The sequence below is a fragment of the Poecile atricapillus genome, chromosome Z, assembly GCF_030490865.1.
Source record: "Poecile atricapillus isolate bPoeAtr1 chromosome Z, bPoeAtr1.hap1, whole genome shotgun sequence".
NCBI classification, from domain to species: Eukaryota; Metazoa; Chordata; class Aves; order Passeriformes; family Paridae; genus Poecile; species Poecile atricapillus.
This window is the reverse complement of record NC_081289.1, coordinates 29,401,301-29,428,068: the sequence shown is the minus strand read 5'-3', so window position 1 is coordinate 29,428,068 and position 26,768 is coordinate 29,401,301. Positions and strand designations below refer to the sequence as shown.

At 35.9% G+C, this 26,768-nt stretch overlaps 1 protein-coding gene across 1 annotated transcript in view; it reads right to left on the bottom strand.

Moving 5' to 3' along the window:
* LOC131592752 (nuclear pore complex protein Nup205) overlaps positions 1 to 26,768 on the bottom strand; it is a 46,082-nt gene that overhangs the window by 9,147 nt on the left and 10,167 nt on the right. Inside the window, exons 9-33 of the mRNA XM_058864496.1 lie at positions 25,854 to 25,970; positions 24,525 to 24,662; positions 23,309 to 23,459; positions 22,330 to 22,535; positions 20,794 to 20,976; positions 20,109 to 20,159; positions 19,353 to 19,562; positions 18,437 to 18,536; positions 16,816 to 16,953; positions 16,376 to 16,565; positions 15,579 to 15,699; positions 15,006 to 15,087; positions 14,406 to 14,570; positions 12,202 to 12,326; positions 11,161 to 11,275; positions 10,029 to 10,178; positions 8,958 to 9,032; positions 8,077 to 8,234; positions 7,014 to 7,094; positions 6,025 to 6,216; positions 4,132 to 4,402; positions 3,577 to 3,675; positions 2,280 to 2,428; positions 1,359 to 1,550; positions 481 to 602 (exon numbers count right to left, since the gene is read on the bottom strand). Of these exons, the coding sequence (XP_058720479.1) occupies positions 481 to 602; positions 1,359 to 1,550; positions 2,280 to 2,428; positions 3,577 to 3,675; positions 4,132 to 4,402; positions 6,025 to 6,216; positions 7,014 to 7,094; positions 8,077 to 8,234; positions 8,958 to 9,032; positions 10,029 to 10,178; positions 11,161 to 11,275; positions 12,202 to 12,326; positions 14,406 to 14,570; positions 15,006 to 15,087; positions 15,579 to 15,699; positions 16,376 to 16,565; positions 16,816 to 16,953; positions 18,437 to 18,536; positions 19,353 to 19,562; positions 20,109 to 20,159; positions 20,794 to 20,976; positions 22,330 to 22,535; positions 23,309 to 23,459; positions 24,525 to 24,662; positions 25,854 to 25,970 (3,581 nt within the window). The remainder of the gene's footprint in view (positions 1 to 480; positions 603 to 1,358; positions 1,551 to 2,279; positions 2,429 to 3,576; positions 3,676 to 4,131; positions 4,403 to 6,024; positions 6,217 to 7,013; positions 7,095 to 8,076; positions 8,235 to 8,957; positions 9,033 to 10,028; positions 10,179 to 11,160; positions 11,276 to 12,201; positions 12,327 to 14,405; positions 14,571 to 15,005; positions 15,088 to 15,578; positions 15,700 to 16,375; positions 16,566 to 16,815; positions 16,954 to 18,436; positions 18,537 to 19,352; positions 19,563 to 20,108; positions 20,160 to 20,793; positions 20,977 to 22,329; positions 22,536 to 23,308; positions 23,460 to 24,524; positions 24,663 to 25,853; positions 25,971 to 26,768) is intronic.

Sequence of the window (26,768 nt, the reverse complement as noted above, 5' to 3'; positions counted from 1 at the left end):
CAACACATCAAGAAACTTGCCAAGCACTATATAACTCTGAATAATTTTTTAAAACATGTCATAAAATATTCTTGAAATAGCATTTAATTCACTGCTCTCTCAATGCTTTATGATGGAGGACAAACTTTGCACTTCACCAGTTGCAAAGCTTCTGAAATAAGTTTACAGTGTAAGCTGGTTTTCAAATATTACATTATAAATTATTTAATAATAACACGTTAATAATTTTTATCTGAGGTATCAAATAAATTTTTAGGTAGTCTAAGTACTTATCATGAAAGTAAAACTTCACACCCACATCTGAAATTTTCCTCTCAATGAAAGGTACCTTTAAACTGAACCGATAAGTTTAATAAACATGCACACAAAGAATAAACTCACAAATCATTACTCAAAAATCATGAGGCTATAAAAGGATGTGATGTACTTCCAGGAAGACTGTATTATGGTTTCACCATCAGGCAGGGAAGCAACACTTACCCCTGATGGTCTGTTTCGGGTCTCATGTCATACACTTGGCACTGTGCCAGCCGCACAATCACGCCAGACCGCAACAGCTCTAATGCACCTTGCTGACTTTTGGCTACTCGAGTGAGGAACGCCTACACAAGAGTAGAGAAGATTAGGTTTTGGAGATGCACAATGAAACTTATTATGTCTACTTTCTCACTCGATTTTAGCATCATTTCAAATATATTATTTTAGTAAAATATCCTTAAGGAATACCTTCAGTGCAGGTAGCTCAGTGTGCAGCTGCGGTCCAGATGAAGATTTAGCTCTGGGTGGCTGGAGCCCCAGGGCAAGAGCCTGTGAACTGCCCATCTTTTGCAAAACAAAGGGCATGAGGGACGGGGCACTAGCCAGGGGACCTGACGCTCAGAGACATGCAGGAGACTCTCAGCTGGAAGACCCCAGACTGACTCAGAGACTGCTGAGGGTATAAAACCCCAGGGGTTCCTTTGTTCAGGGTCCCTCCTCAGAGGCACCAGCTCAAGCTCTTATTCTGTTGTTGCACCATGATTAAATAATTTTAAAGATCCAGATATTTCAGACTGCCCTGGGAAACCTGGGTCAAACCAGTAAGGAAACCTGGTCTCTCTGTATGAGTGTGGTGAGGGTAGGAAGTCGAATGGGGCACCCATCAGTGTGCTAGTGCGAAGGGACTTTGGTCCCAGTGCTTAAAATCTCTGGTGGTGCAAGTGTGACTGCTAGAGTGCTCTTGAATGGTCAGACAGGAAAGATTCCTTAACAATATCTCTGAGTACAATCAATGCAAAGTGTAGACAAACAACTTTTGCTAAAAAGTAAAATTAAAAAATAAACACCGTAATACAAAATAATTTCTAAAGTACTGTTACCATTTTGGACTCATAGGTGTACAGCGCCTTAAGCAAAGGGGGCTGAGGTGTGAGCAAGCTCTGAAGAGCCAGATCATCATCAGCCAGGCTATCCACAAGCACCTTCAGGTAGCCACTATTCGAGAGATACAACAGCCACTGCTGCTGCTTATCTACTGAAACAATGTGATCGAGTAAAGCCAATGCCAGCATCTAGAATGAGGGAAGAAAAACAAACAAATCAAAACAGAATTAAACCTATAAGACCAATGAGATTTTTAATAAATACCTAGATATGTGAAATGCTAAGAAGTTTCTTCTAATAGCTTCTTATAAGCAGAATGCATTTCTTCACTACAATTACAAGCATTTATGTGAAAAATATTTTAAGATTTCTTGATGCTAGTATCGTATCTATAGTATAGTATTGTAGTAACTGTAGAGCCAGTTACCTTTCTCTACTATTCTTCTAAAAAAATTATAGATATTGTTAACCAATAACTAAGGCAAAATATTTTAATGAAGTACTGCCTCAAACACAATTATGATTTAAAACTACTTTGCCTTTTGACTAGATTCTCAGCTACTGGCTACTATCAGAAATTACTTTGTCATGAAGTAACATCTTCCCAAGGTAAGCCTGTGACTTAAAAATACTAACAAATAACTGTCAGAGAGGTCCCTGCCTACATCTTTTGCAGTATAGCTTTCTACCCTTACTTTTAAACAATAGGACACATAGTCTTGTCAAGAAAAAAATAAATGTGCATGTATGGCTCTACTTTCAGCAGCTTGAAGGAGGAGTGGGAGGACAGAAACATGAAATTGATCCAGTATCTACAGAAATGTTCTAGTTCTACCTCATGAAACTTCCCATCTCTGCACAGATGATGTTCTTTAAAACAAACAGAACAGTAATTTTAAAAGAATAGATTCATTTACCCGGCCTATCTCATGGCCATCACAAGCATCACGACAGACCACCTCCATCAGAGCTGCCCCATAACTCTCAATAGTTGCCATGTTTTCCCGTTGCAATTTACTAAACATATCTTCAGGAGCTGTCAAATGTTCCCACATAGTTTTTTTAGCTGTAAAAAGCAAATAAAACAAAAAATTAAAATATTCAAAGATAGGCACACCTTAGCATTACCTTAGGTACAGCTGATGCTACATTGTTCAGAGCATTCTCTCTACACCTTGCAACAGAAATGCCCCGTACAATGGTCAAGGATTTTTAAGTGAACTTCCAATGTTCTACAAATCCACCCTCCCTTGAATATCACACAGACTAGCCAGAGCAAGAAGTGTGGGCCTGTATACATACATCACACTTGTAAACAGTCTGCTTAAAATAATTCAAATGTTCAGTACTTGTTATAAACTAATAGGCCTAAAACTGGAACTGTTCAAGGCCAGGTTGGATGAGGCTTTGAACAATCTGGCCTGGTGTCCCTGCCCACAGCAGGGGGTTAGAATGAGATGATTTTAAAGGTCCCTTCCAACCCAAACCGTCCTAGGGTTCTATGAACTTTCACTGGGACCAAAGCATTCAGACTGAGCTAAATTAACAAGGTGACTTAAACGGGAGAGAATGAAAACAAAGTCAGTCATACACTTCAAAGGGGTCATAACAAATTCATAGTTTGTCTTTTTTCTTTTACTACTGTAGCTCAAAACACAGACCAAGTAAGTCTGCATGCAGGTACTAGACCCAGGATTTTTTCTCAATCCTTGTCTGAGCTCTAAATAATTATTAGAACCATTAACAATTCATGTATTTTAACCATTCACAGAGATAATGTGATATTTACCATAAGCACTGTCAGATAAATAGCAGCTTTGGTTTGCTTATTTTTTGCTTATTTTTTTAGGAGGCGGTGGGGTGTGTGTGAGGCTTTTGTGTTTGTTTTGGGGATCTTCAGACAAAGGAACAGAAAGGGTTCTATGAAATCCCTGGGGTTTGTTTTGAGGTTTCTTTGTATGGTTGGTGTTTTGTGCTTTTTTTGCTTTGGAATTTGTTTTGCTGTTTTGAGTTAGTTGGTTTTTTTTAAAATAGGATTACTATGGTATGAGTGTACATAAAGATGTGAAGGCATAAGCAATTTATTTGAGAGGTTTTTGGAGCAAGATGTTTTTCATCTATTTCCAGAAGACAACTCAGCTTACAAAAACTGTACCCACCAGGGTTTAATAACAACTTATTTTTTTCTCTTTTCCAAATACAGTTGAACTATACCTGCTTCTAAAGTGTCTGGTTCATCTGGTCTCTGGGCAATCTGCAAATAATACAGCAGTGATCCATAAAGGTGCGTCCTCACTCTCTGGAAGCCTCCACCTGTTAACAAAAAACATTCGTAATTAAAATCAAACAAATGTGAATTCCAAAACACCATCTTCCACTGGCACTTAATTTAACTTTCCCATGGCAGTGCTGGCAGAAATAAATAAAACAACTGGATTCCTTAAGGTGAAGTTCTACTGTTTGCATAAAAGTGTATTTATGAGTACATTCAGCAAGTTTATGCTGTGCCAAAAGAATGCCAATATTAAATTCTCTTTACAGTCATCACCATAGCTCTCTTCTATTTGTTTTTCAGATTTTTTTTAAAAAAGTGTTCGCTAATTTCTTTTTGTTATAACATCACTTACACCTATACTAATCGTGTAAGATCCACCTGACTGTAACAAAAATCTTCTCTACTACTCAGCAGTATCTGAAAGCAGCTCAGCCCATCTTTTTATTCTTTGCAGTTGGAATTCATGTACACACACCCCACAAAAGTTAACACACCTGTTTTCAAAATGAAATCCAGCAGCTTTCTTAAGATGATGTGGAGGGAGGAGTCACCAATGGAAGCAAAACCCATGGATATGCTCTGAGAGCCAGGTGATGAGGTAAAAGAACTATCCAGCATCAAGATGTATTGGGACTGTCCTGCCATAGGGAGTGCAAGTGGCTGTTTCTGTTCCGTTTTCACAGACTGGCTCAGGTGGGCAGTCAGGGTGAACACAGCCCCTGCCACCACTGGCATCAACTCCTGAGCTGCATCATCATCAAGGATCTTAATACAGAAGTAGAAAGAAGAAAAAAAAAAGGCAAAAGAAAAAAAAATGTTTAAAAGTGTCTGATTTCAGGAGTTATTAAAGCAATTAAGTTAGCCTCTCACAACTATTTAATTTATGTATGCATAAAGATTTCATTAACATGACAGTAATTAAAACACGTTAAAATCAGTAATGTCAGAAACTTGTTTAGAAACCCGAGTTGAACATATTTTAATTGAGAAGACCATTAGCCTTCTGGGGTTTTTTTTACACAAATCATGGGCAGGCTGATAATCAAATCTGGATGGCAGAAAGGGAAGAAATCTGTTGACATTTGAGATGCTGTATTAGTAAAATATCTAAGTCTAAGTTAGGGAAAGAACAACTGGTACCTTCTTTGCTATACAGCTATTTTATTACCATTAAAAATGTGAAGGTACTATTTAAAAAACCCAAAGGGTTGAGCATCAAAGAAGCATTAAGACAATGTGTAAAAACACTAACAAGAAATTTGCATGTATTGTTTTTGTTCACTATTATTTAGAAAGTAAATCTGGTGTCTTTATCACTAATAATGAAGGAGCTTTCCTTTTAAGCAATACAGTAATTTTGAACAGTAGTTCAATTATTTTCAATAGACAGTAACAATTTTTTTCCTCAACTTCACAAAAGTCTTCACCAAGGTGTCACAGAAAAATTAAGCTTGGAATTTCCTCTTTGTAAAGATTTTAGGAAAGAAATTTCTTCAGCTAGTGAAGGCCTTCCTTGTTCCCTGTTTTTTTTTAAATTTAGTTAAAATAAAATCAAAACCAGCATTCCACTAAAAAATAGGTAAGTTTTAGGTAATTCCTACAGAAAAAAATAATGGAAGTAACAAAAAAAAATCAAAAGTGTTACTTTTTTTCTTGAAAATATATAACATTTATATATATATATATATATTCCTCAGAACAAAACTCTTTTAATCAGAACTACAAATCATGTAACTCTCACAAAAAGCAAAAAAATAATAATGTCCCAGCTTATTAAAAAATTCAATCACCCATCATTAAATTTTGCCTTTTAGAATAGATGGGTCAGTAGTAACTGCCTAGTCTGTCTCAAAAATTATTACTAAAGTTCAGCAGTAAAACACCTATACTTTCAAGACAAACTTTCACACTTCCAAAAGCTTTTCTAATTGTAGAATCTTTCATTTTTCTACCATGAAGCTTTATTCAGCTCTTTAGTTTTTCAAAAGCAGCAGCAGTAGGATTTGTAGTGAGATGTCTAAACACAGTAAATTAGCCAACGCAGCAGTTTGCCTTCAGCCTTCAATAAGTTCTTCTTGTTTCCCATCAAAGCAGGTTGTTTCTTTTTCACGTGCCTTTTCCAGACTACCATCATGCTGGATAATACTGAAATGCCTCTGAAATCTGTCAATATATGGCTCACAGTTGAACGGTAGCTATGTAATAATACAGAGTATCCCCTCTGTCCACAGTGCATTCAACTTCAGCATAGCAGCAATCAAAAAACTAAAAAGAATACTAATGGCAGACAAAGTCCTTTTGGATTACAATCAAAATTGCAGCACTTTCACATAAAAAGATGCAGCAACAAAGTTCAAGGAGAGGGTTGATTTCCAGCAGAACACTACCTTGTCATGCACATCCTGCAGCAGATCCCGGATAATCAGTTGCCTGTCCTCAGCCTGTATGAGATCCTGGGGGCAGGCAGTGAGTATGATTTCCACCAGCTGTCTCCACGACTCCAGAGCATGCTTCTTGGCATGGAGGCATTGCAGCATCTTGTTCCGCTCCACTACATACTGCAGGATAGTATTGATCTCCTGAAAACCCACCACAAAGAAACTCAATTACAATGTGCTAAAAGAAATTCATGGCAAAGACAGACTTCAAGATGAAAATTTTATCTATTAGTAGTAGTCTTCAGAATAAAATGTTAAGTCTTCAGCCTACTAGAAACAAGCTGCTATTGCTGCTTTAACAAAGTAGCCCATTCCATTTCTGAGCTGCTTTTCACAGGGCAGACATCATGAATGTCTACATATCATAAGAAAAAAAATTGACCAGGAAAATTCTTTTCTAGCATTTTAAAATCGAAACAAAAACAACTATGAAAAATCTATTCGTGCCTTTTTTCCTGTTTCACCTGAGTAATTTCTCCTTTAACCTTTGCATCCATTTAACCAATTTCAACTTAATTTAAAAGATGGCAGGAAACTCAGAAAATAACCAATCTTCAAGTTCACTGAAACTACATCTGTGTAGAAAAAAGTAGAAATAAATCAGCATCCCCTGTGAAAGGCAAAATGATCTTGGCTGTAAGATGAACACTGTACTTGTCAACAGCCAATCTTGACATCAGTGTGTAACTGCTTTCTGTACGGTGGAGTGGGAGCTGCAATTGTTATCACTAATGGGGAGGGAAGAGGTTAAAGAAAAAAAACAGATTCCAGGCCAGTTGTTTAGAGAATAGTATGGTAAGAAGTACAGTTTTGGGGTTTTTGTCTTCAGGAATTGCTCACTCAAATCCACAATCTTTTGTAGTAAAGCTTACTGCTCGACAGGGTATGAAATCCACCAAGAGCAACAACAAACAGTAGTTAACTTTTTCTGTACTTACCTCCATAAGTAAAGGTCTCTGGCCTATTGCTGCCATTCCTTGAAGGGCATTGACTTCTGCAACCAAAACTCTGTGAACATACTGAAATTGAAAATGAAACTTTAATGATGATATGGTTTAACCTAGCAGATAGATAAAGACAACACAGCAAGTCACTCCCTGCCCCAGTGGGGTAAGGGACAGAATTGGTGGAAAAATAATGTAAAATTTGTGGCTTGAGTTAAAGACAGTTTAATAGGACAGTAAAGGAAAGCGGGGGGATTAATACAATATTTAAAATAATACAAACAAGGGATGCACAAATGCAATTGCTCACTACCTGCCAACCACTTCTCAGCCAGCTCCTGAGCAGCAGCCCACAGCCAGCTCCCCTCTCAGTTTATACACTGAGCATGATATCATATGGTATGGAACTTTGGCAAGTTTTGGGTCAGCTGTCCTGGCTGCGTCTCTTCCCAGCTTCCTGTGCCCACACCCTACTCACTGGTGGGTGGTTTGAGAAGCTGCGAAGTCCTTCTCTGTATAAATATTGCTTAGGAACAACTAAAGGATCAAAGTGTTAGGAACATTATTCTCAGCCTAAATCCAAAACACTATACTATACCAGCTACTATAAAGAAAATTAATGGTATTTGAGCCAAAACTAGGACAAGTGACAAAGGAGATGTATTTGGACCTCCTAAAAGAATTTAGGACATGGCTACATAGTGACAGATGCAACAGATGGACTGGGATTCAAACAAGTTTTACTCACTTTTAAGGGTCACAATTTTTTCAGGACTATTTATAATACACTTGTCAAATACTCATTACAATGTGACACAATCTTAAGTAAAGCCTCCAAGAACTCCTGTATTACACAACGTTGCACATGTAATCGTGTACACATATGTAGTGCTAGGTAGTTATGTACTGGCAACCAAAGAAATATATATCTGAAACATACACCTTTAATGTAAAAGCAAGTTTCAAAGTAGTATTAACAAACTGACTTTTTTATTATTATTATTATTATTAAGATAAAATAGCACATGTATACTTGAAAACAAAGACCAATACTAACCTTGACGTTGCAGACCACTTGTCCACGTGCATTTTTGTGCTCGCAATTAGCAATGACTTGCTCAATTTGAGCCCAGTCAAAAAAATCCAGTTGTAAAGGCTCTGGAATGTCCTGACTGAAGTCAATTGAATCCAGGATATTTAAGATCTTTCTGCGTACTGGAAATGCAAATCAATTCAAATTGTATTCAGAAGTATCAAGGGGAACTCAAAAAATTAACAAAAAGAGCCTAATTTACCTTTGTAAATCTAAATCTTCATCTTAATGTGCAAAGTTTCAAAAGAAAGCATTAAATCTTCAGAAAGTGCTATCAATCTATATAACAGGTTTAAAAACATTTTTTAAGGCCTTACATTCTAAAGATGCCTTATATTGTATAGTTCCCCTGTTATACATGCATGTCATCCAATATTTACAAACACAAGACTAATTTCTTCTCCTAAATTAAACCAGGCTGGTTTTCAATTATAACCATTGCAGTCTTTTGTTGAGAAACCATAAGGAATTTGAATTTGTTTATTTATGTGGGACTATTCTTTGCCATGAAAATACAAATGTGTTCAGCCTTAACAACAGTCTCACTGTTTCTACTGTTAGCAATAAATTTGATAGACTGCCACTCTCTCATTTCATCCTTGCTCAGATACTCAAACACACTCTTTAAACTGCCTTTCCAGTTCAGTGATTTTCACTCACTCCAAGCATCTGTATCAAGGTTCTTTATTTTTTTCCCCACACTAAATAAAATTATTTCATATACTGCTGCTGTTTAGAACACCTACTACTTTCTTTTCCAAAGTGTCCTCTCTGGAGATGGCTATCCTGACTGTTCAGAAGCAGGTACACTTTACTGATAAATAATCAACAGTTGTAACACTTACCTTTGGAAGCAGTGTCAAAGTGGAGAAATCCACTGACTGATCGACTTTCATCTTCCATCCCTCCTTCACCATCAGCTGAAGGTAATAAAACATACTAAATAAATTACAAAGAACTAATCTAAGTGACAAATATGACTTACTCCATTAATAGTTAAAGATAGAGGACAGTGATAAACCAATAAACCTTTCACATTAAAGTCTTCTAATATAATAATATAGACTTGAACTGTTAATCAAATTAAAACAATACTTATCTGAAAAAAGCTATCCAATTATTATATACAGATCAGAAAATACTAGAAATGCCTAAATTGATATCCCACTTTCCAGTATGAATAATGCAGCTGAATGGACACCATGAAATGAGTAGTGTTTCTGAACACAGTTTCCCAGTCAGATCTCCGCAAGGATGAAGAGAGTGTTCAGGCTGATAAACGTAAGGGAAAACACCACGCTGCAGTAGCCTGTTAAAGTATCTTCCATTTATTCTACTTTCTCCATGTAAAAAGTTTTATTGACATCTGTTTCTGTTTTTCTTGATTTACTTCTAGCCTGTTCTAAAACTCTGAAATCTTGTCTTTTTATTTAACATTGCATTTTACACCATATTGGGATGAAATACCACTTTTGTGATGTTATAATATTAAAAGTAAAGTTTACCTGTAGCTACTATCTTCTGTGAGAGAGGGTTGCGAGCTTGTGACAGACATTAATACTGAGAACTTTGTCTAAAACTGTTTATCATGGAAGACCCTCCACCTTCTCCGTATTGCAATGATTCTGAATGGCAGCTCAAAATAAATTATTCTACAGTTTAATTATTTTTTTCAATATTCCCCCTCCTATCTCATAAACTGTTTTTAATTTTTCTATCAGCAATGAACAAAATGATGCCATGATTTCATTCACTTTGGAGTCTACAACCACCATCATCTTTCTTCCCATATCTCCAGTGGCAATTCCACACCTGATACCACAAATGTCACAAGGTTATGAGGAAAAGAATTCAAATGAAGTCTCTGATTCTCCATTTATTCCAGCCTATTTACCCTCACCATAAGTTCCTCTTACCCAGGTATGGCTTCACAGGCATGTCATCGAGCAGCAGATGCAACAGTCTCTGTGTGTGGGAGCGCTGGCGGTTCAGCGATGTCACTCGCATTTCTATAGCTGCAGTCTTCATTAGCCAAGACATCTGGTTGAGTGTTGAAATCTCATGCTCTGGATGGGGATAAGGCAATGATTATAAAACTGAGCATAAATAATATTACTTACTCCAGGGAAAGCATTTTTCACTTGAGAAAGCTTTAAGAGGATGTCATTAGTTGTTACTTGCTTGCCAATTGTTTATGGGACCTAAAGACTGAGATCTGACAAAAGACAATGAACATGTGGTTATTTTGAAAACAAATCATACACATACCTGCAATAAGCATATACACATACACAACAGAACTGGACACAACCTGTTAGAACAGTCATTTTGAAGAATGCAGTGCTTCATGAGCTAATAGGGTCAGTTACAATTTCAGTGAAAATAACCAGACATTTACCCACGTGAACCGCAGCTTTAATCAAAATTGCTGAGACTGGAACACGGGTCTCCTAGAATCTTCCTAAATCCATCTAATTTGGATTCCTAAGCCATACAAGAATCATCTAAAGCACTTTATACATGCTAGACACATGTACTTGAATGCTAAGTTTACTGTCATTGAACAAATGACTGATGGTCAAGCCTCTGATAAAGTACATTTATGCAGTTTAAGACACTTGAAAAATATTGATTTGAAATATAAAACATACCTACTTGCTTAAAAGCACTTTACTTAAAGAAAGGGTTGATGGGCAGTTACAACCATGAGCTTTATTATTCCCTCACTTTTTTATAACACTCTTACTTTTCAATATTTTTTTTTTCTGTACCATGATCTAACAAGACTACAATAGTTGCAATATAGATTAGGATGTGGTTCTGGAGACTTGGTGCATTCCAAAGCTAACACTCTTTCCCAAAAGTTCAGCACCAATAATCTGAACTTCTTAAGTAGGGCGAGTTCAATTTTTGCAGAATTAAACTATTAGCAGAGCCTGCAATCAATTCCATTTAATAATGCTACCTGTGTTTCTTCTTTCACTCCTAGCGAGTCAAAAAATGCATTGAATTTAACCATGCACAATCTTATAATAGAATAAAAATTACCTTTGATAGAAAATGGCAAGTACTGAAGCTGAGTGAATAAGAAATCCTGACTGGTCCTCAGATATCTCATTGTTGGACCTGAAGTGTCCGAGCATGCACACAACTGATAGATCACCTGACAATCAAAAACAGTAGATATCCATGTATGAGTTTATTTTTAAAACAAACCAACCACCAAATCAAAAGAAGCATAATACTGTTCTACTGCTCAAACAATATTACCAGTATTTACAGTAAGTTTTCTGTCAGCTTTCTTCAAAGTTGAACATATTATTTGTAACAGATATTGAATTATGATACTAAAGGACAACCAGCATGTGGATGACCACAATGGCTATTTGTTCACAACATGACAATAAATGAGCCTGTTTGTTCAGCTCACTTAAAAATGAGTCTTTTTCTGTCTGCACGTCCAGCAAGACAGGAAATGTAAAACATTTTCCCTGCTTCTACAGAATTGCCTTTTGCTTTTAATAATATTTAAAATCCTTTCTAGAGCCCATGGATTTCCAGCAAGATACAAGTGTGTAATCATATGATTCTACGATTTAAGTGCACACACATCAGCTACTTTGCATGTCTCTCTAACTCAGCTGTCTCCCCACATGACCCTCTCTGCCACACATACACTCATGGCTACAGAAAAAAGCAGAAGAGAATTTCATTGGCTTAGTTGGAATTTTATGTTATTTGCTGTCATACTACACTTTCAAAATTTTTTAAAATAATTAAAAATTGGCATATGGACTTAACTGGCAATGGACTTAAAGGCTGAGCAAAAATACTTAGATTTATTTTTATAAGTATGTCCTAATTCCAAGTTTCTGACATGAGTGCAGATCCTTTGATGCTACAATATATTATTTTAAACAGAAGAAGGTAAAATAGAAAGAATTCAATGTCTGTAAAAAACTGGCATATTCATTTCAAAAATGAAACCATTATCAGAGTCATCAACCATCTGTGCTCACCAACCAAGAAGTAGCTAATTTTACTTAGAGTCCACTTTCAGTATATGCCAACAGAGAATATGGTGAATACCTGGTAACAGAGCTCTGCAAGATGGGGAGATTCCCGAACTGCTGTAGGCCCATTCCTTGTTTCGGTACCCTTCTCCAGAATGTTCAAAATAGCATGAAGGCAAGTCCGTGGGCAACCCAAGACACCTGAAAAGAGAAAAATAACTTGACATTCTTAATCTTACTTTCCTCCATAGCCAATATAGGTCAAGTACACAGAAACAACTAAATTGTTCAGATACCCTGTGCTACACAATCCTACTCCACAGAGCTGCAGCAAAAACATCTGGCAAAGTTTTATCGCCATTACTTAATTTCAAAGCAGGAACCATGTCTCAGCAAAAACCTAATGAAAATATTTATAGTTAGTCTGTGGGCTTTTGAGATGCTAGTGAATCAATATGAATTCTTGCTTTTACACTTTTAAGCAAAGAGCCATTTGACAATTTCAAAGAACAGCTTTAAAAAATGTAAAAATTTCTGTCTTATTTTACAAATACAACCATTATATGACTAATTCTCCTAAAGGCACCTGATACTGTGACCAAGGGGAATAGGGAAGAGGTTTTAATACTGAAGTTAAAATCCTATCTTTTTGCATTCTTCCTTTAGCCAATTAAATCGACCCAGGAAGAGGTCCTGAAGCAGTAAAAGCATCAATAACCAGAGTTCTTACAGGGGAAATAATCTTCTCTGTTCCAACATGTATAATTTATGCTTTAGCAGGAAATTATTATCTTGAGGTAAATGTCTTAGGGTCATTATTTCTTCACATTATTAACAAGATAATTGAAAGATGTGGGCACGGTCTGTCACACCTTTGAGACAGATTTCCTCATCACCGACCTAACATATGATACCCAGTAAAATTGTGTGGGTGCAGATTAGTTACCTGTATTGTGTAAGTACTGAATTTCACAATATCTGAAGAAGTAAAATTCAGGTCCTATCTACCCTTCATTTAGAACTATGGAGAACTAAAAACTGCTAAGCCATAGTGTCCAGTACAAACCTAAAGATAATGAGAAATATTCTTCTCAAAAAATTAAAATCAAATTACTGAATGTTTCTTCAAACTTGTTTATATAAAACATCCTTCAAAACAGTTGAGAAATAACCTTGTATTTCAGACTGGAAGGGACACCACAACATCTCAACACCAAACTACTGCTAGCTATGGTATCAGACTACTGTTCATGCCTTTAGACAGTTTGGTCTTGAAAATTTCCAAACATGAAGACTGCATGACCTCTATAGCCAACCTGCTTCACTGTTCTCTGGCAAGAAAATTTCTCCTCTATCCAAATTGAGCCTCTCTTGTTTCATTTTTATGCCCATTGCCTCTCATCTTCCTGCCACACTCCTCTGAAGAGTCTGGTTTTATCCTGTCATTTATGTCTTTGCAGGTTTTCAAAGATTTCTATTAGGTCCCCTCAAAGCCTTTCTCTTTTCCAGACTTCCCTCAGCTTCTCCTCAAAGGCTGAGTAATCCAGCTCCTGAGCATCTCTGCTGGACTTGCTCAGTCTGTTCTGTAAAATACCAATTAGAAACTGAGGAGGCAAACAAGACACATACTAACACACTATTATTCTCACCAATTCAACTTTGAAGCAGCAGGAGTGATATTTCTAAAGTTTGCAAATATATACATACATACATAATTAATATATTTATATATTTCTAGCACTAGAATGAAAGTATACATGTTCTGAAAGGTTTTCTTCTACAACATTCAAGAACAAAACTGGTTTTCTTTCCTATAAATAATTTTAAACAGGATTTTGAGGAAGGACAGAACAATAGCCAAGAAGTAGAACTAGTTCAAAGCGATTATCTGTTTTGCAGGTTCACATGCTGTCATATGTAGGTGCTATTTAGATCATCAAATAAACTTCTTTGTACTAGAGACACAACTACGCTGTATTAAACAGTAAATAAATTAATGTTTCACTTCTAAATTATCATTTGCCCCCACAATTCTAATTTCAAGTCTGTTCCAAAATCCAACTTAAACAAAGAATCAAAGAATCAAATCCTAAAGTCGTTTAAATGCTGCATTTGAATATTAATACATCTTTTCATGTAGCTTTTGAGGATTTGAACAAGGCCTGTTGTTTTATTCTTAAATTGAAGAGGAACTGCTTTGCCCCATGAATTTCCCAATAAATATTCTCCGTGTTGTTAACAGAACTGATTAAATGGCAGATCAACCTCTCCTCTTAATACCTGGATCTTGCAAATTTGTGGTGCTGACAGGTTTCTTCAGTTCAAATCCCAAGAGATACAGAGCTAGGCTGGGAGGACTGCACTCAAGAGAGGTGATAAGGAGATTCAGAATATGGATCCTTGTTTCATGATGGATTTGTGCCCGCTTCTTTTCTGGCTCCAGCTCTTGATTAGAAAAAAAAAAAAAAAAGAAAAAGGAGAAAAAGCAGACATGGTGACTAATTAAGTAAAAAAATCCATCTAATAGAATAATCTTTAGCGTCTTCTAGTTAAATACAAGGATGTTGAGGGATCAATTTATATTACTACAAAGAGATACAAAAACAAAATTCCAAATTACTGTTAATACAGCTGTAAATAATATATCCAAAGCAATGTTAAATACTTGTCTTCTGAAAACAGACTTAGTTTGGATTTGGCTCATCAAACTGTGGACATATTTTACGAAAACAGGTGCTTTTCATTCTGTTAAAGGTCCAATTCCACAGAAAACAGAGGAAGATTGTTTCCTGACTTAAAAGCATTTTTACACTTCTTTCATTAATTTGATTCCATGCAGAAGACAACTGTTCAAGCCATTTTAAGAAGCCTTATACATACCCTCATCTGGATTAATTAATTCTTCTGCGTCTTCATTGTCTAAACATTCCACAAATCCAGCCATCAGCTTCTGGCTAACACTCTGTATTCAACAATAGAAGGATAGAAATGAAGCCAATTTTAAGAGTACTAAACCAAACATTTTTCATAATTCCCTTCATGTAAGTTGACAGAGCTTCTAGACAAAAATTATATAGCCTACTTAATAAGCAAGAGTTAAGAGTCACAGCTGTTCTATGAGCAGGTTAGCAATTAGCCAAAGAACAGAAAAGAAAAATCTACTGCTGTTACATACGCTAAATTATTCTCACAGATTGAAGACTATGAAGTCCCTATCTCAAAGAATACTGCCCTTTTTCTTCTTGAAAACATTCATGATTTTGTTTTTTTCAATTAATGAAGTAATTGTTTTTCCAATGGCACAGTGAAAGATGTTTTATATGTGGGTAGAGATAAAACAAAACACAGTCTTAATGTAGTTGACCTAGAAACCTATCCTTTAAATAAACATTATGAAGCCCCAGTACTTCTCCATTGGTTTCTCTTTCCAGTTTCAAAGAAACAGAGACTTACCTGATCGTGTGTGAAATCACCAACTAGTTTTATCTGGATGTTGGAATTATCAGAAATACAGCACAAAATCTTGGCACTTTCAAAAGCGAGTTCAGGATTGCTGTTTCCATGGTAAAGATACCTTTAAAGACACAAGATTATAGCAACAAAGTTGTTGAGAATTTAACTTTTTCAAGATGGTAATGCACAGATAAGACATTGAACAACATTTACAACTAAAATATTTACAAATCAAATTACATGAGATAACATTACTGCTTCAAACAAAATTTCACTCCATGTGAAACACCTAATGGTCCTCCAATGGGAGAGATGAGTAGGCTGAGTAGGGATAACAACCTTTCCTGGAATTTTTATCATTCTTTTTATCCACAATCTACATTAAACGCTTCTGCATAAGTTAAAACAACTGCTAGTAGGCATTTAATACAGTAAATGATGGACAATACTGTAAAACATGGCCAATAACCAAATTCATTTAACTTTCCCACTCTGTGACTACCAAAGTCTGGGGCAAAACAAAATTATATGCAAGGGAATCATTGATCATAAGGTAGACAGAAAGAAATCATGAGAGGGGGGAAATTCAGAAAGAGAAACTATAAATACAGATCCCAATCTTGCACTATTCAATCACAGATCATACCACCTGTGAAGACATCTTCCCTCACCAAAAAAAGTTTCATGAGATGCTCTATGTAAAGAGGAGGACTGGCTAGTGAAACCAGTGAAAAGATCCAGGATCCAAACACTTCTGTGTCTTCAAAACTCCTCCTTTCTCAGAACTTTGTACATACCTAGCAATATTCACCACATGATCTGCCTTTTTTGTGCGAGGATTGATTCCTTGAAGCAGCTGCTCCAGTGGTGTGACAATAAGGGAAAGGTGGCTCTCCCGCAACAGATCCATAAAAATATTTTCCTTCTGTAGGGTTAAGTTTAGAAGTGCAAGGCAATACTGTACAGCTTTCTCTAAATGCTTCTTCCCTGCAATGCACAAAGAACATGAGAAATAAAAAAGAGCAGCTAAATAAACCACTTTCATAAATGTCATTCATCAAGCCTTTCACCAAGAAAAAAAAAACTGTCAGTTGTTTACTAGTAGGAAAACTTCCCCCAAAATACAATTTTTGTATACAAGAGATACAACATCAAGCCACAGATATGCAATATCAGCTTTAAATCCTACTTACTATACATTTCAACTTCACATGAAAAATCAATTCTAGGCACATACCAGGAAATGGAGCATAAGTATCAAGCTGCTTAACCCCTTCTTCTAGCAAACTAAGGCAAAGTTCCAGCATTGGGGACTCATTCAACAGATGATACATCAAATTGAATCCAGGTGGTTTATACGCTATTATTTCTTCTCCTAAAGACAGAAGGAGTGAAAAAAAAAATACAACCTCTAATAAAAACCCCTTCTATTAGTCAAGTTAGCATAAGCTACAAAACATAACAGGCCCCATGATTCTAATAAAAATTCTTTGTACAAAGTCTTCAGAGATTTTCTTTATACAGAAGCCATTGAGGAAATTTTAAGTTTGGGAAGAGTTGTAAAGGCAATTGCCATTACTTTCCAGTATCTAATAGCACAATTTCAAATTTAACCCCAAGCAGATCTGATCATAAAGAAACTGGAAAAAGTCTACATCCCTCCCAAACATGCACAAAGATCCTGAATGAAGGAAAAAGCATTTCCAGAAGTCAAAGAGAATGTCCACCAAACCCCTGATCCTCACAGAGTAGGGATAAACTCCAAGATTGTAACAACGTTTGCAAAAATGAAACTACTAGCCTAAAATTCAAAGACCTTCATGATATGAAATAAAAGAAGACTAATGCTTCTAATTTATCTAGGCTCTTCATAAACTGTGGTAGATGAAAGAAGGAAAACAGTAAGAATCTTTTTTAACATTCAAGTGAGAACAAGGGTACAGTTTCTTTTGGCATCAGCTTTAAAAATGCCCTTCTTCCATTGATTCCATGTGTGCCGCTCCATCACACACCAACAGTGTGGAGCCACACACTGAATCTATTAAAAAGATGCATCTACTCAAAACTAGATTAACCCACTTCTTAACTCATCATGGAACCCACAAATAATCATACAAGTTGAAGGATAGCTGAGGACGGGCTGAAGGTAACAAATTCTCTGAGCTAGTTATGCTGCCAAGTACCCTTTGTCAAAGTATGAGGTGCAGAGGCCTTCCAACTCTAATTAGAAAACAACTCTCACAGCATTGCTACAAGAAAATCCACAGGCATCAGGATGGAATTCATGATAGGAAACTTTGTTTCAAGAAAAAAAATTTAGAGCCCAAATAAGCCTTAGATTTCCTATAATGATGCAACTGTAATCTACTTGAGCCTTTTAAAGAATAGTTGTTCAGAATTAAATTACTTCAGGTCACAATTTCGCTGCTAGTGTCTGCTTTCAATAATTCATGTATCAGTAATACTAATAGTAAAGGTTATCTCAAATACAATGACACCTTTAAATTAACCCTACAAATAGTGGTAATTCAGAAATAGACCAAAGAAGTCCAGAGGAAAAAGCCAAAACCGAGGTGCTGTTCAAGTATCAAATGTTGCTCTTCAACCAAATCAGAAATGAAAGAGACAGAAGTTATTCTCCTTGCAGAGATAGGGAAGTAGAAAATAGTGTACATGAAAACCTACTAAGTCAGTAATGCAGATCTTGATACGTGGAATTTTTTTTTACATTTTCCTATTTTAAAGTCTTGTTTTAGCTTTCCACCAGGTTATTTGCAATATTAAACAAAATCCCATGATAGAGGCAACAGAGCAAAACAAGCTACAATTCTTGTCAACGAATAAGTGAATAAGTTAACCTTGTAACTCCACATATTGGTCCACAAAATCTTCAAGTTGAGGTTCGTAGTCCCGCAATAATTTGTAAAACACTTCCAGAACTACCTCAGCTACTTCCCACTGCAGATAATGAAAAACAAATCATACACAGATTCAGACTGGTACTGAAGCAACAAGGCCAAGATGACAAAGAACTCAACACACAGTGCAGCGATATACTTGATCAGAATCAGAGTTAGTATTTCAAAATTAGATAGTCATGCCAACAACACTATACTTCATCATATCAAATCATTTGAAAGTCCAAGCTTTCTTTCTGAAGTGAAAGGGAACACTGAAACAGATTCATTACCTGTTTTAGGCTCTATTATACAATATACATGTTAGGATATTGTAACTGTAAACAATAAATAGTTTTTATTAATTAATTTATTAATTAAAATAATAATTTATTATTTATTTAATTATAAGCATAAATAGTCTTTATTAGGTACACAGCTAAGAATAGACCAGGAATAACCAGCTTCCAGGATACAGTTTAGCACATGCTTTCATCCAGAAGTATTGTAAAATAAAGCCAAATTCCTTAGTTCAGCAAGTCAGAAACATTTCCTGAGGTAACATTGAGAAAAGGACAAATCTGACTTGTAGATTTGGGCATGTCGTGTTCAGAAGTCACTAGCCATGTAGTAAACTTGCAGAATCCTGTACAGTAATTTGAAATTTAGGAATAAAATCTTCATTTTTAAAAGATACTTGATACAGGCTCCTGATCCTGACCCATGAGTTGAAATATCACCTGTTAACATAATCAAAACACTATCAAGCGCTCTAGGTTACTTTTGCTGCATCAAACTTGCACAGCTTTGTCAAACAGATCTAAGCCATATCAACAACTATATCCTAAGAAAAAATGTATTTTCAAACAAAAATTACCTTTTCAGCAGCTCTCCGGTAAGCTCTGGTGCGGAATCGGAGAAACACAGAATCCCTGAGGAACTGGAGATAGGGATCAAAGCCTGGAGGGCGGAGACCTGCTCCCAAGTTAGCTGGGAATGAACTCTCCACCAGTGTGCTGATGAGTCGACAGAAGGCTCGAGTTAAAGGATATTCCTCACATCGGGACTCGATCTCATTCAATTCAACCTTCCCAGGAGGTCAGCAAAAACAGAAGGAGACAAATCACAGATTTTGGGGGAGGAAGAAACATGTTAGAAATAATATCATAGCATCATCTGTGGATTACTTCACAGTGAATCAACTTAGCAGCATTTCTGTCTACAGTACAGTACAAACAGAGCAAAAGCAACAAAGCATCAGTATTGTTATTTCAGTTCAGCAGCACACATTCATTCCTTTCTGAGCTATTAGAAGATATGCCTCAACATTTACCTACTTTGCTTTTACTGTTGTTAGAAGCAAAGTGAGTCCAATTTAGGCAAATCTTAGTATGAAGCACTCATGAGGAATTTGAGGGTTTTGATGCTGTTCTGTTACTAGTATAAAGCTGAACTAAATGCAAATACAGATAAAATTTTCCAGAAATTACAAGCAGGCTTGAAAATAAATTACAAAGCAGTGAAACAACAGTGTCTATTAGAAAAGTTTCCCATGGACACAGAAGGAGAGGCAGTCTCTGCAAGTACTTCCCAAATGCATACAGAGAGGCTGCCTAGGTACAGAGACTCTTACCTCAATACCAATTGCTTGTCTCTGGCCTGGACTTCTCACAGTTTGTAATATCTTCATAACAGAAAGAGAAATGAAAACAGACCAACACATTTCAGATAATCAAAGTGCATCTTCATCATTTTTATCAGGAGCAAAAAAAGATATTCATCACATTTTAGATCTAAGAAGAGGTTTTTCTAAATCCTTTTAAAGGATAAAAAGCCTCTGTCTGTGAGGCTGGATTATGTTTGACACTTGCATGCTTCCAGCTTTACATCCTCCAAGATCTGTATCACCTTTTTATATAAATTATTTTTATCTTACATTGGGTACGGGAAAGACACTTCCTTCATTATCTCTTACAACAGTATATTTTAAGAAATATCATAAATTAGGAAGCAAAGGTGATAAGATGTCATTATTGTCAGGGTCTCTTATTAGCAACTAAAAATAAGGGAGCAATTACACTGTTACTAGGACTGTTAGGAAACTTATATTGATGTAAAATAAGCACAGCCAATGACATTTCTGAGGCAGTACTGTCATTCTCAAAATTGGTCCAAAACATGAACTAAGTGAAAAAAAATATATTCAACAATGGCAAAAAGAAAATTCAGGAGGAAATGCAATACTATTTCATATGCACTACTGGCAATTTCAACAAACTAGGATGCTACAGTTCCAAGGACTGAAAATCCTAAAATACCTGTGTATATTCCAGGGATTGCCAGAGTGAAGCAGCTATTTCAGGAGACCTTCCAAAAGCAGTAAGAGTTTCTAATAGCTCTGCTTTCAAAACAGGAGGAATGCTGCACTGCAGGAGTCCCAAGATGACCACTACTGGTGTCCACTGTGGGTGCTCACAAAGAGCCAAGCGAGCATTCTCACTCTACAGAGTTCAACAAAAAACAGAACTGCACATTGCAATAATCTCTAATTCACAGTTCAGTATCAAAGACTCTGCTTTGTACTTGAAGGTATGCAAAATATCAAAAGAATAGTAGACAATTCCAAAGCCATTAATTTTTGTTAAACAAAAAGCCGAGTATAAAGACTTACAAGCACCAAAATTGTGCCTATCCACACAGAAAAATTCTTTGGATAATATAAGCTTCTTATAACAGACCACTTTTTTTTTACTACACACACATTCACAGAATTAGTGTTTAACTACTTACACTCTAGCAGCTCCTTCAAGCATGGGTAGGTAGAGGGACTTTTATTAGCATTTCTATTACATACATCCTATATATTCCTATCTATATATTTCTATGAACTCACACTGCATTTGGACATTTACTAAGAACTTACATCAATTTGTTTCAGTCTAAGAACAGGGTCATCATTCATGTAAGCTCACTAAGGACTCTGAGATGAACCACTGACAGGAACAAACCTCTAGTCTCATCAAATGGTAATTCCCTGAATCCTTAGAACAAATTTATCTTCATCCCAGATTGTGATTTGATGATGCCACGAAATATTAGTTTTAAGAGTTCCCTTTTTCTCCATGCACATCCAATGCTGACATTACAGTCAAAATAGGATCACCCCATTATCATTACCACCAAAGATGACTTTTAGTTTCACTGATCTGTGTTGTGTTTGTGTCAGCAAAATCAAGGCTATCTCGCTGTATTACAGAACTTTTAGGCTGCAAAGTCTGGTGGGTACTTAAGAGCAGAATTCTACACTATTCAGAATTACACAAACAATTCAAAATACAAAATTAAGCACTGCAAATTTATTCTTTTGGAATTGTCTTCCAGTCAATTCATTCAAAACATTTTACACCTTTGGTTTAGGGACATTTTAAATCATAACCCTGGAGGCAAGTTTCACAGCTGATCACATTCCTTTTGAATTCAACTATTACTTTTGCTTTTTCAAACTCATAAATAAAGGCAGAGAACTTTCCTACTCCATAGTGATTTATTGTGAATATACCTCACACTTCTGAAAGACATCTCCATTACCACCACCAGAGTTAAGGAAGCAAGAAAATCAGCAATACCAACAACACAGGAAAAGACATTGTCTCTTTCTGCTTCACCTACACCTTCAGTGTTTGGTCATTACAGTTACTCCTGATGCTTTCCATACTTTTGGAGTTCACTAATAAAATGACCACTGCTAGGTAAATTTTCCTTATATACTTTTTTGGTCAAGAACTTCAGAGCTGAATGATGATTTGAAAGGAAAAAAGGTATTAACAAAGAAAACCAAATAAAAGGTTACTTACCCAATTGACAATAACAGTGGTCAGCTGTAAAAACGCAATTAATCCATCCTGTTCTTTCTGCGTGATGCCTCGGAGAGGCAGGTGACGGTACTGGACACTGTCTGCACTTGGCAAGTCTTTCCTTAAGTGCTCATGATAAAGCATCAGAGAGTGGAAGAAGTGCTCCCAGGAGACAGGACTGCCACCTGCTCCTTGGATGTTTTCCGCTAGAAAAATGATAAACAGGTGACAAAATTTTCTTTCTACTCTTTCACAGGGTGAAAAGCAGGGTAGCTAAAACTAAAAGGAAAACATTCCTATGTAAAGGAAAAAGTAAAGTTCAAAGGAAAGTTATTGTATCCAAAATTAATCACTTGGGTTTGGGAATTTTTGCTTGTTTATGTTTTTTTTTGAGACAGAAAGGTGCCAGTACAAAGAACTAGTATAAAGTTTTATGAATTGGAATCTTTGCAGCAGTATTTGTATCTTTGAAGTAGGGGTTTTTTTTCTATAATTTGACCAATGCAAAATGAATGCAAAACACAGGACTGGCCAGCATCTCTTACTTTGAGAATGTGCTATTATATTACATGTATCAAAAAATTCTAACTGAACAAAGTTCTTCTCAACAAAGTTAGCTCAGGAAAGTTACATTGTATATTATGTAAATACAGCTAATTTTAAGACATTACTCATTTTTTGTTTTATAATAAGCAACACTGACAATCTGCACTTCTTATGGTGTTAAAACAGGTTTTATTTCTTTAAAAACAAACATAATTTCACTAAGTGAATTGCTTGCTAAGGTGCTCAAACATCTAATTATCTGTCAGGTCAGGGTTTTTTTTTCAGATTACAGTTTCAAGTAAAGCCTTCTAATTTCATCTTTATACTAATAATGAAATCTTAAAAGTATGAAACCACAATTCATCTCAAATGAGTCCTCACACTTTTCGAAAGAAAAGGAGTTGAGAAAGAGCTGAAGTGTCACTTCTCTTACCATGACTACTGCCATTGACTTTTAGCAAACTAAAGCAGTAATGAGCACACTGAGGCCCACTAGCCAGTCCCCGCAGCATTTTCAAATATGGGATGTAAATTGTGGAAGGAAGTAGATCTCCCATTTGCCTAACAAACTTTGACAAGACAACCTAGAACAAATAAAGATCAGTGTTTTAAAAAAAAAAAAAAAAAAGGTAAATCTGAGTATTATTAGGAAAACATTAGGCAATAAAAGTTAGAAAACAGATTCTAAGGTAATCAGGGTGGGGTGGACAAGTTCCTTTGTAGACTGGCCTATTCAGTCAGACGTGTTTGAAAGAGAAACTAAATAACTCATGTAACTGCAAAATGCATTAATTTTCCAATCTTGTATTTCTAGGGATAAAATTTACTTCAGCTCCCAAATGTTCCACAGGAGGATTATTAGCACATTTCACAGTGCAAGTAAAGAATTCAATGTGCTTGTCATATACCTGAACAGTGACTCACACACACAGTGGTTCCTTTCAGGGTCATATTAGGCTGCTTGCAGATTGCACCCGGCCCTAATTTAAGTTGCCAGTATTCTGGGTGGGTCTTGGGATATGTCTGATTTGTCTCATTCAAGGTTTTGCCTAGCACTGCACAGTCCTTCAAGAAGCATTGAGGGCTGACAGCACCCCAGGTATCCAAAGAGTTTTTGGAATGTCTGCTTTATCTGCTTAGATTGTTTCTTCATTCCAGTTTTAAGTTCTGTCTTTTATAGACTATAATTTTTGGACTTCAAATAGTTAAAGAATTCTCAGGACTTTTTACCCCTAAAATACTATCAACTGCAGTTAATAAAGTTGGGTTTTTTTACTGTTAAGCAATCTAACTTCTCAGTTACATGAAAAAGGCATGCAGAAGTCATCAGACAAAAAACACAAGAGAGCTATCAGAATCCATTTAGCAACTGTAACAAATTAAACCTAAACAACATTTTCACAGAGGTTTGTCAGTACTCCTTCTTGGTAAGTTTATTGACAACCATGAACGGCTGGCAGTAGCTCATTTTAGGGCAAGCAACAAAAAACATGCCATGCAGAGCAGAATACATGCAAATCAGTCATTGAAAGAAGGTACGGTATTCTTAGAGGCTATCTGTAGTATGGATACAAAAAAAATTGTTGCTTAAGGTTTTTCTGTTATTTTGGTTCCAATTACTAGTAATTACTCAAGAAAATCAAGATAACCTGGCGCTGAGGAGGTCGCTGGTGAGCTACTCCAAGGTAGGAGCCCATGATGGTGGATGTCTGCAGCGGCTCCGACGGACACCAATACTCATGGGCAAGTTCCAGATTAAAGGGGTCTTTCCTGTACAACTCAGCAATCTGTCAGAAAAAGGAAGATGCTAGAAAAGTATCAACTCCAGGAATAAAAAACAATTACTTCAAGAATAAGCACTGCTTCTAGATTAGCTAAACACATCTGAGAGGCGAAACATTGCAGGGCTGGTGTTCTAGTTCTTAAAACTTCCTGAAAATTACAGCTTCTAAATAATAGTATTTGAACTAGTGACAGCCAGCAAAATTCAAAATGCACATATCAGTGAAAATGTAGTAACTTTCTATTTAATTATTATGGATTAAATCACTGCTAAAAAACCCTATGTCATTTCTCCTCAAACAACCATATGCCTACATTTATATATTAATTTTACAAGTTAGCTGGTATCATAATTAGAAATCTTACCTGCTTCCTGAACATACAAATTTCTCACAGCAAATTTTTATTTCTAGTTCCTCATTTACTAGATCTATCTGAGCTGCTTAAGAAAACATTTCACTGCAAATTTTCCTGCTAATGTCCTATAACTTAAAGGAGTATCTTTGCGAAAGACTAGTACTACAATTTTTTAATTTACCAGAAAATATAAAACACTTCAGTTCAATATGCAAATCTGTTTTTCAACATGGATTTTTCTGAAAGTGCAGTTAAGTAACAGTAATAACTAATATTTAAATAAATATAATTACGTTTATTTCCATTTTATTTTATTTGGATTTTCTTTATTTTATTAGAAATATGACAGAAAAAGCTTTCTTTAAAATGTACACTTACGGTTAAAACTCTACTGAAATAAGGGAATTTGTAATTCCCACCAGCCTTGATGGAGTAACTTTACCGAGCCTAATCTACAGCAAATACAAAACAGTCTTCCACAACTCTCATTGCAAATATATCAGCATGAGAATTATTTAAACATTTAAATTATTTATCAGAGTATTTGTCAACAGTGGGGTAAAACCTCTAAAAGCTTCAAACATAAGAAGCAATGCAGTATTTGCTTACTAAGAAATAAAAAGTACCATGACATTAACATCAGAAACCAAGGCAGTAAATTAATTCCTTTATATAAAAAAATTATAGAAAAGCGTTTGTACTTAAGGGAAAAAAAAAAAATCATCCCAAAAGAGAAAGATCCAGCACCATATGGAATCATTCAGATACGGGTTTTCAGATGACAAACAAAAGTCACAATCATTATTTGTCACAGTAATTTACAAGAAAATAAGGCTTACTAGAAGCATTAAATGCTCCAGATCTCTTCGAAGGGAAATAGGTGGCTCATTACCCATCTGAATACTCATGTGGATCATGCGAGCATCTTCATCAGCACGATTTCTCAGTTGTTTCACCTGCAGGATTTATGGAGTGGAAAAAGAAACAGTGGTCTATATTTAGCTAAGAACAAAATAGAACAGAAATAATGGAATTGTCTATATGGCATATTAAAACTAAGAAAGCAAATGTACTCGCACAAACATGACAAGAATATTAAATTTTCTATTTTTTCAAACCTCTCTCCCCTTCAAGAGCTTGCACTCAAAGTTATAGTCAATCACTTGTTTACTGCTAAAGCCCTCAGTGCATAGCAAAAGCCCTGAATTTACATCATGGGAGTTTTTCCCGACTGCACCAGATATTCTGGTTTGGCTCCAAAAGGTGGATCCTTTTCCTCCTTTTAACTTAAAAGCTAGACAGCTTAGTTTCAGAGAATGCTAGACCATTATTCACAAGGAGTGAAAAGAAACATGTAACGCAAATGCAACCATGAATGCAAAATATGGCTTCCTATACACAGATCCCTGGATTGTACCTTTCTTCACCATTTAAGACTACTTCTACTTGCAGCTCCTTTATGACTTGGAAAGTTCTGAACTGATGCAGCTTTGCAGTTACCCTGTCTCAGCCAGAAGCATTATCACATGTCAAGAAATACCACAGGAAAAACAAGAGGGAAGAGCAAGAAGAACGGCAGCAATTTTTTAAAAAAATTAGCCATTTAATCAACATCCTAAACATCTTTGTGTTGAAAAAGCTAATTACTAAACAAAAAACAGCTGACATTTAATTTTAAATTCAAAAAGCTTTTGACATGAGACCACAACAGAGGCTTATAGAAAGCAAACAGACATGAGATTAAAGGTCTTGTT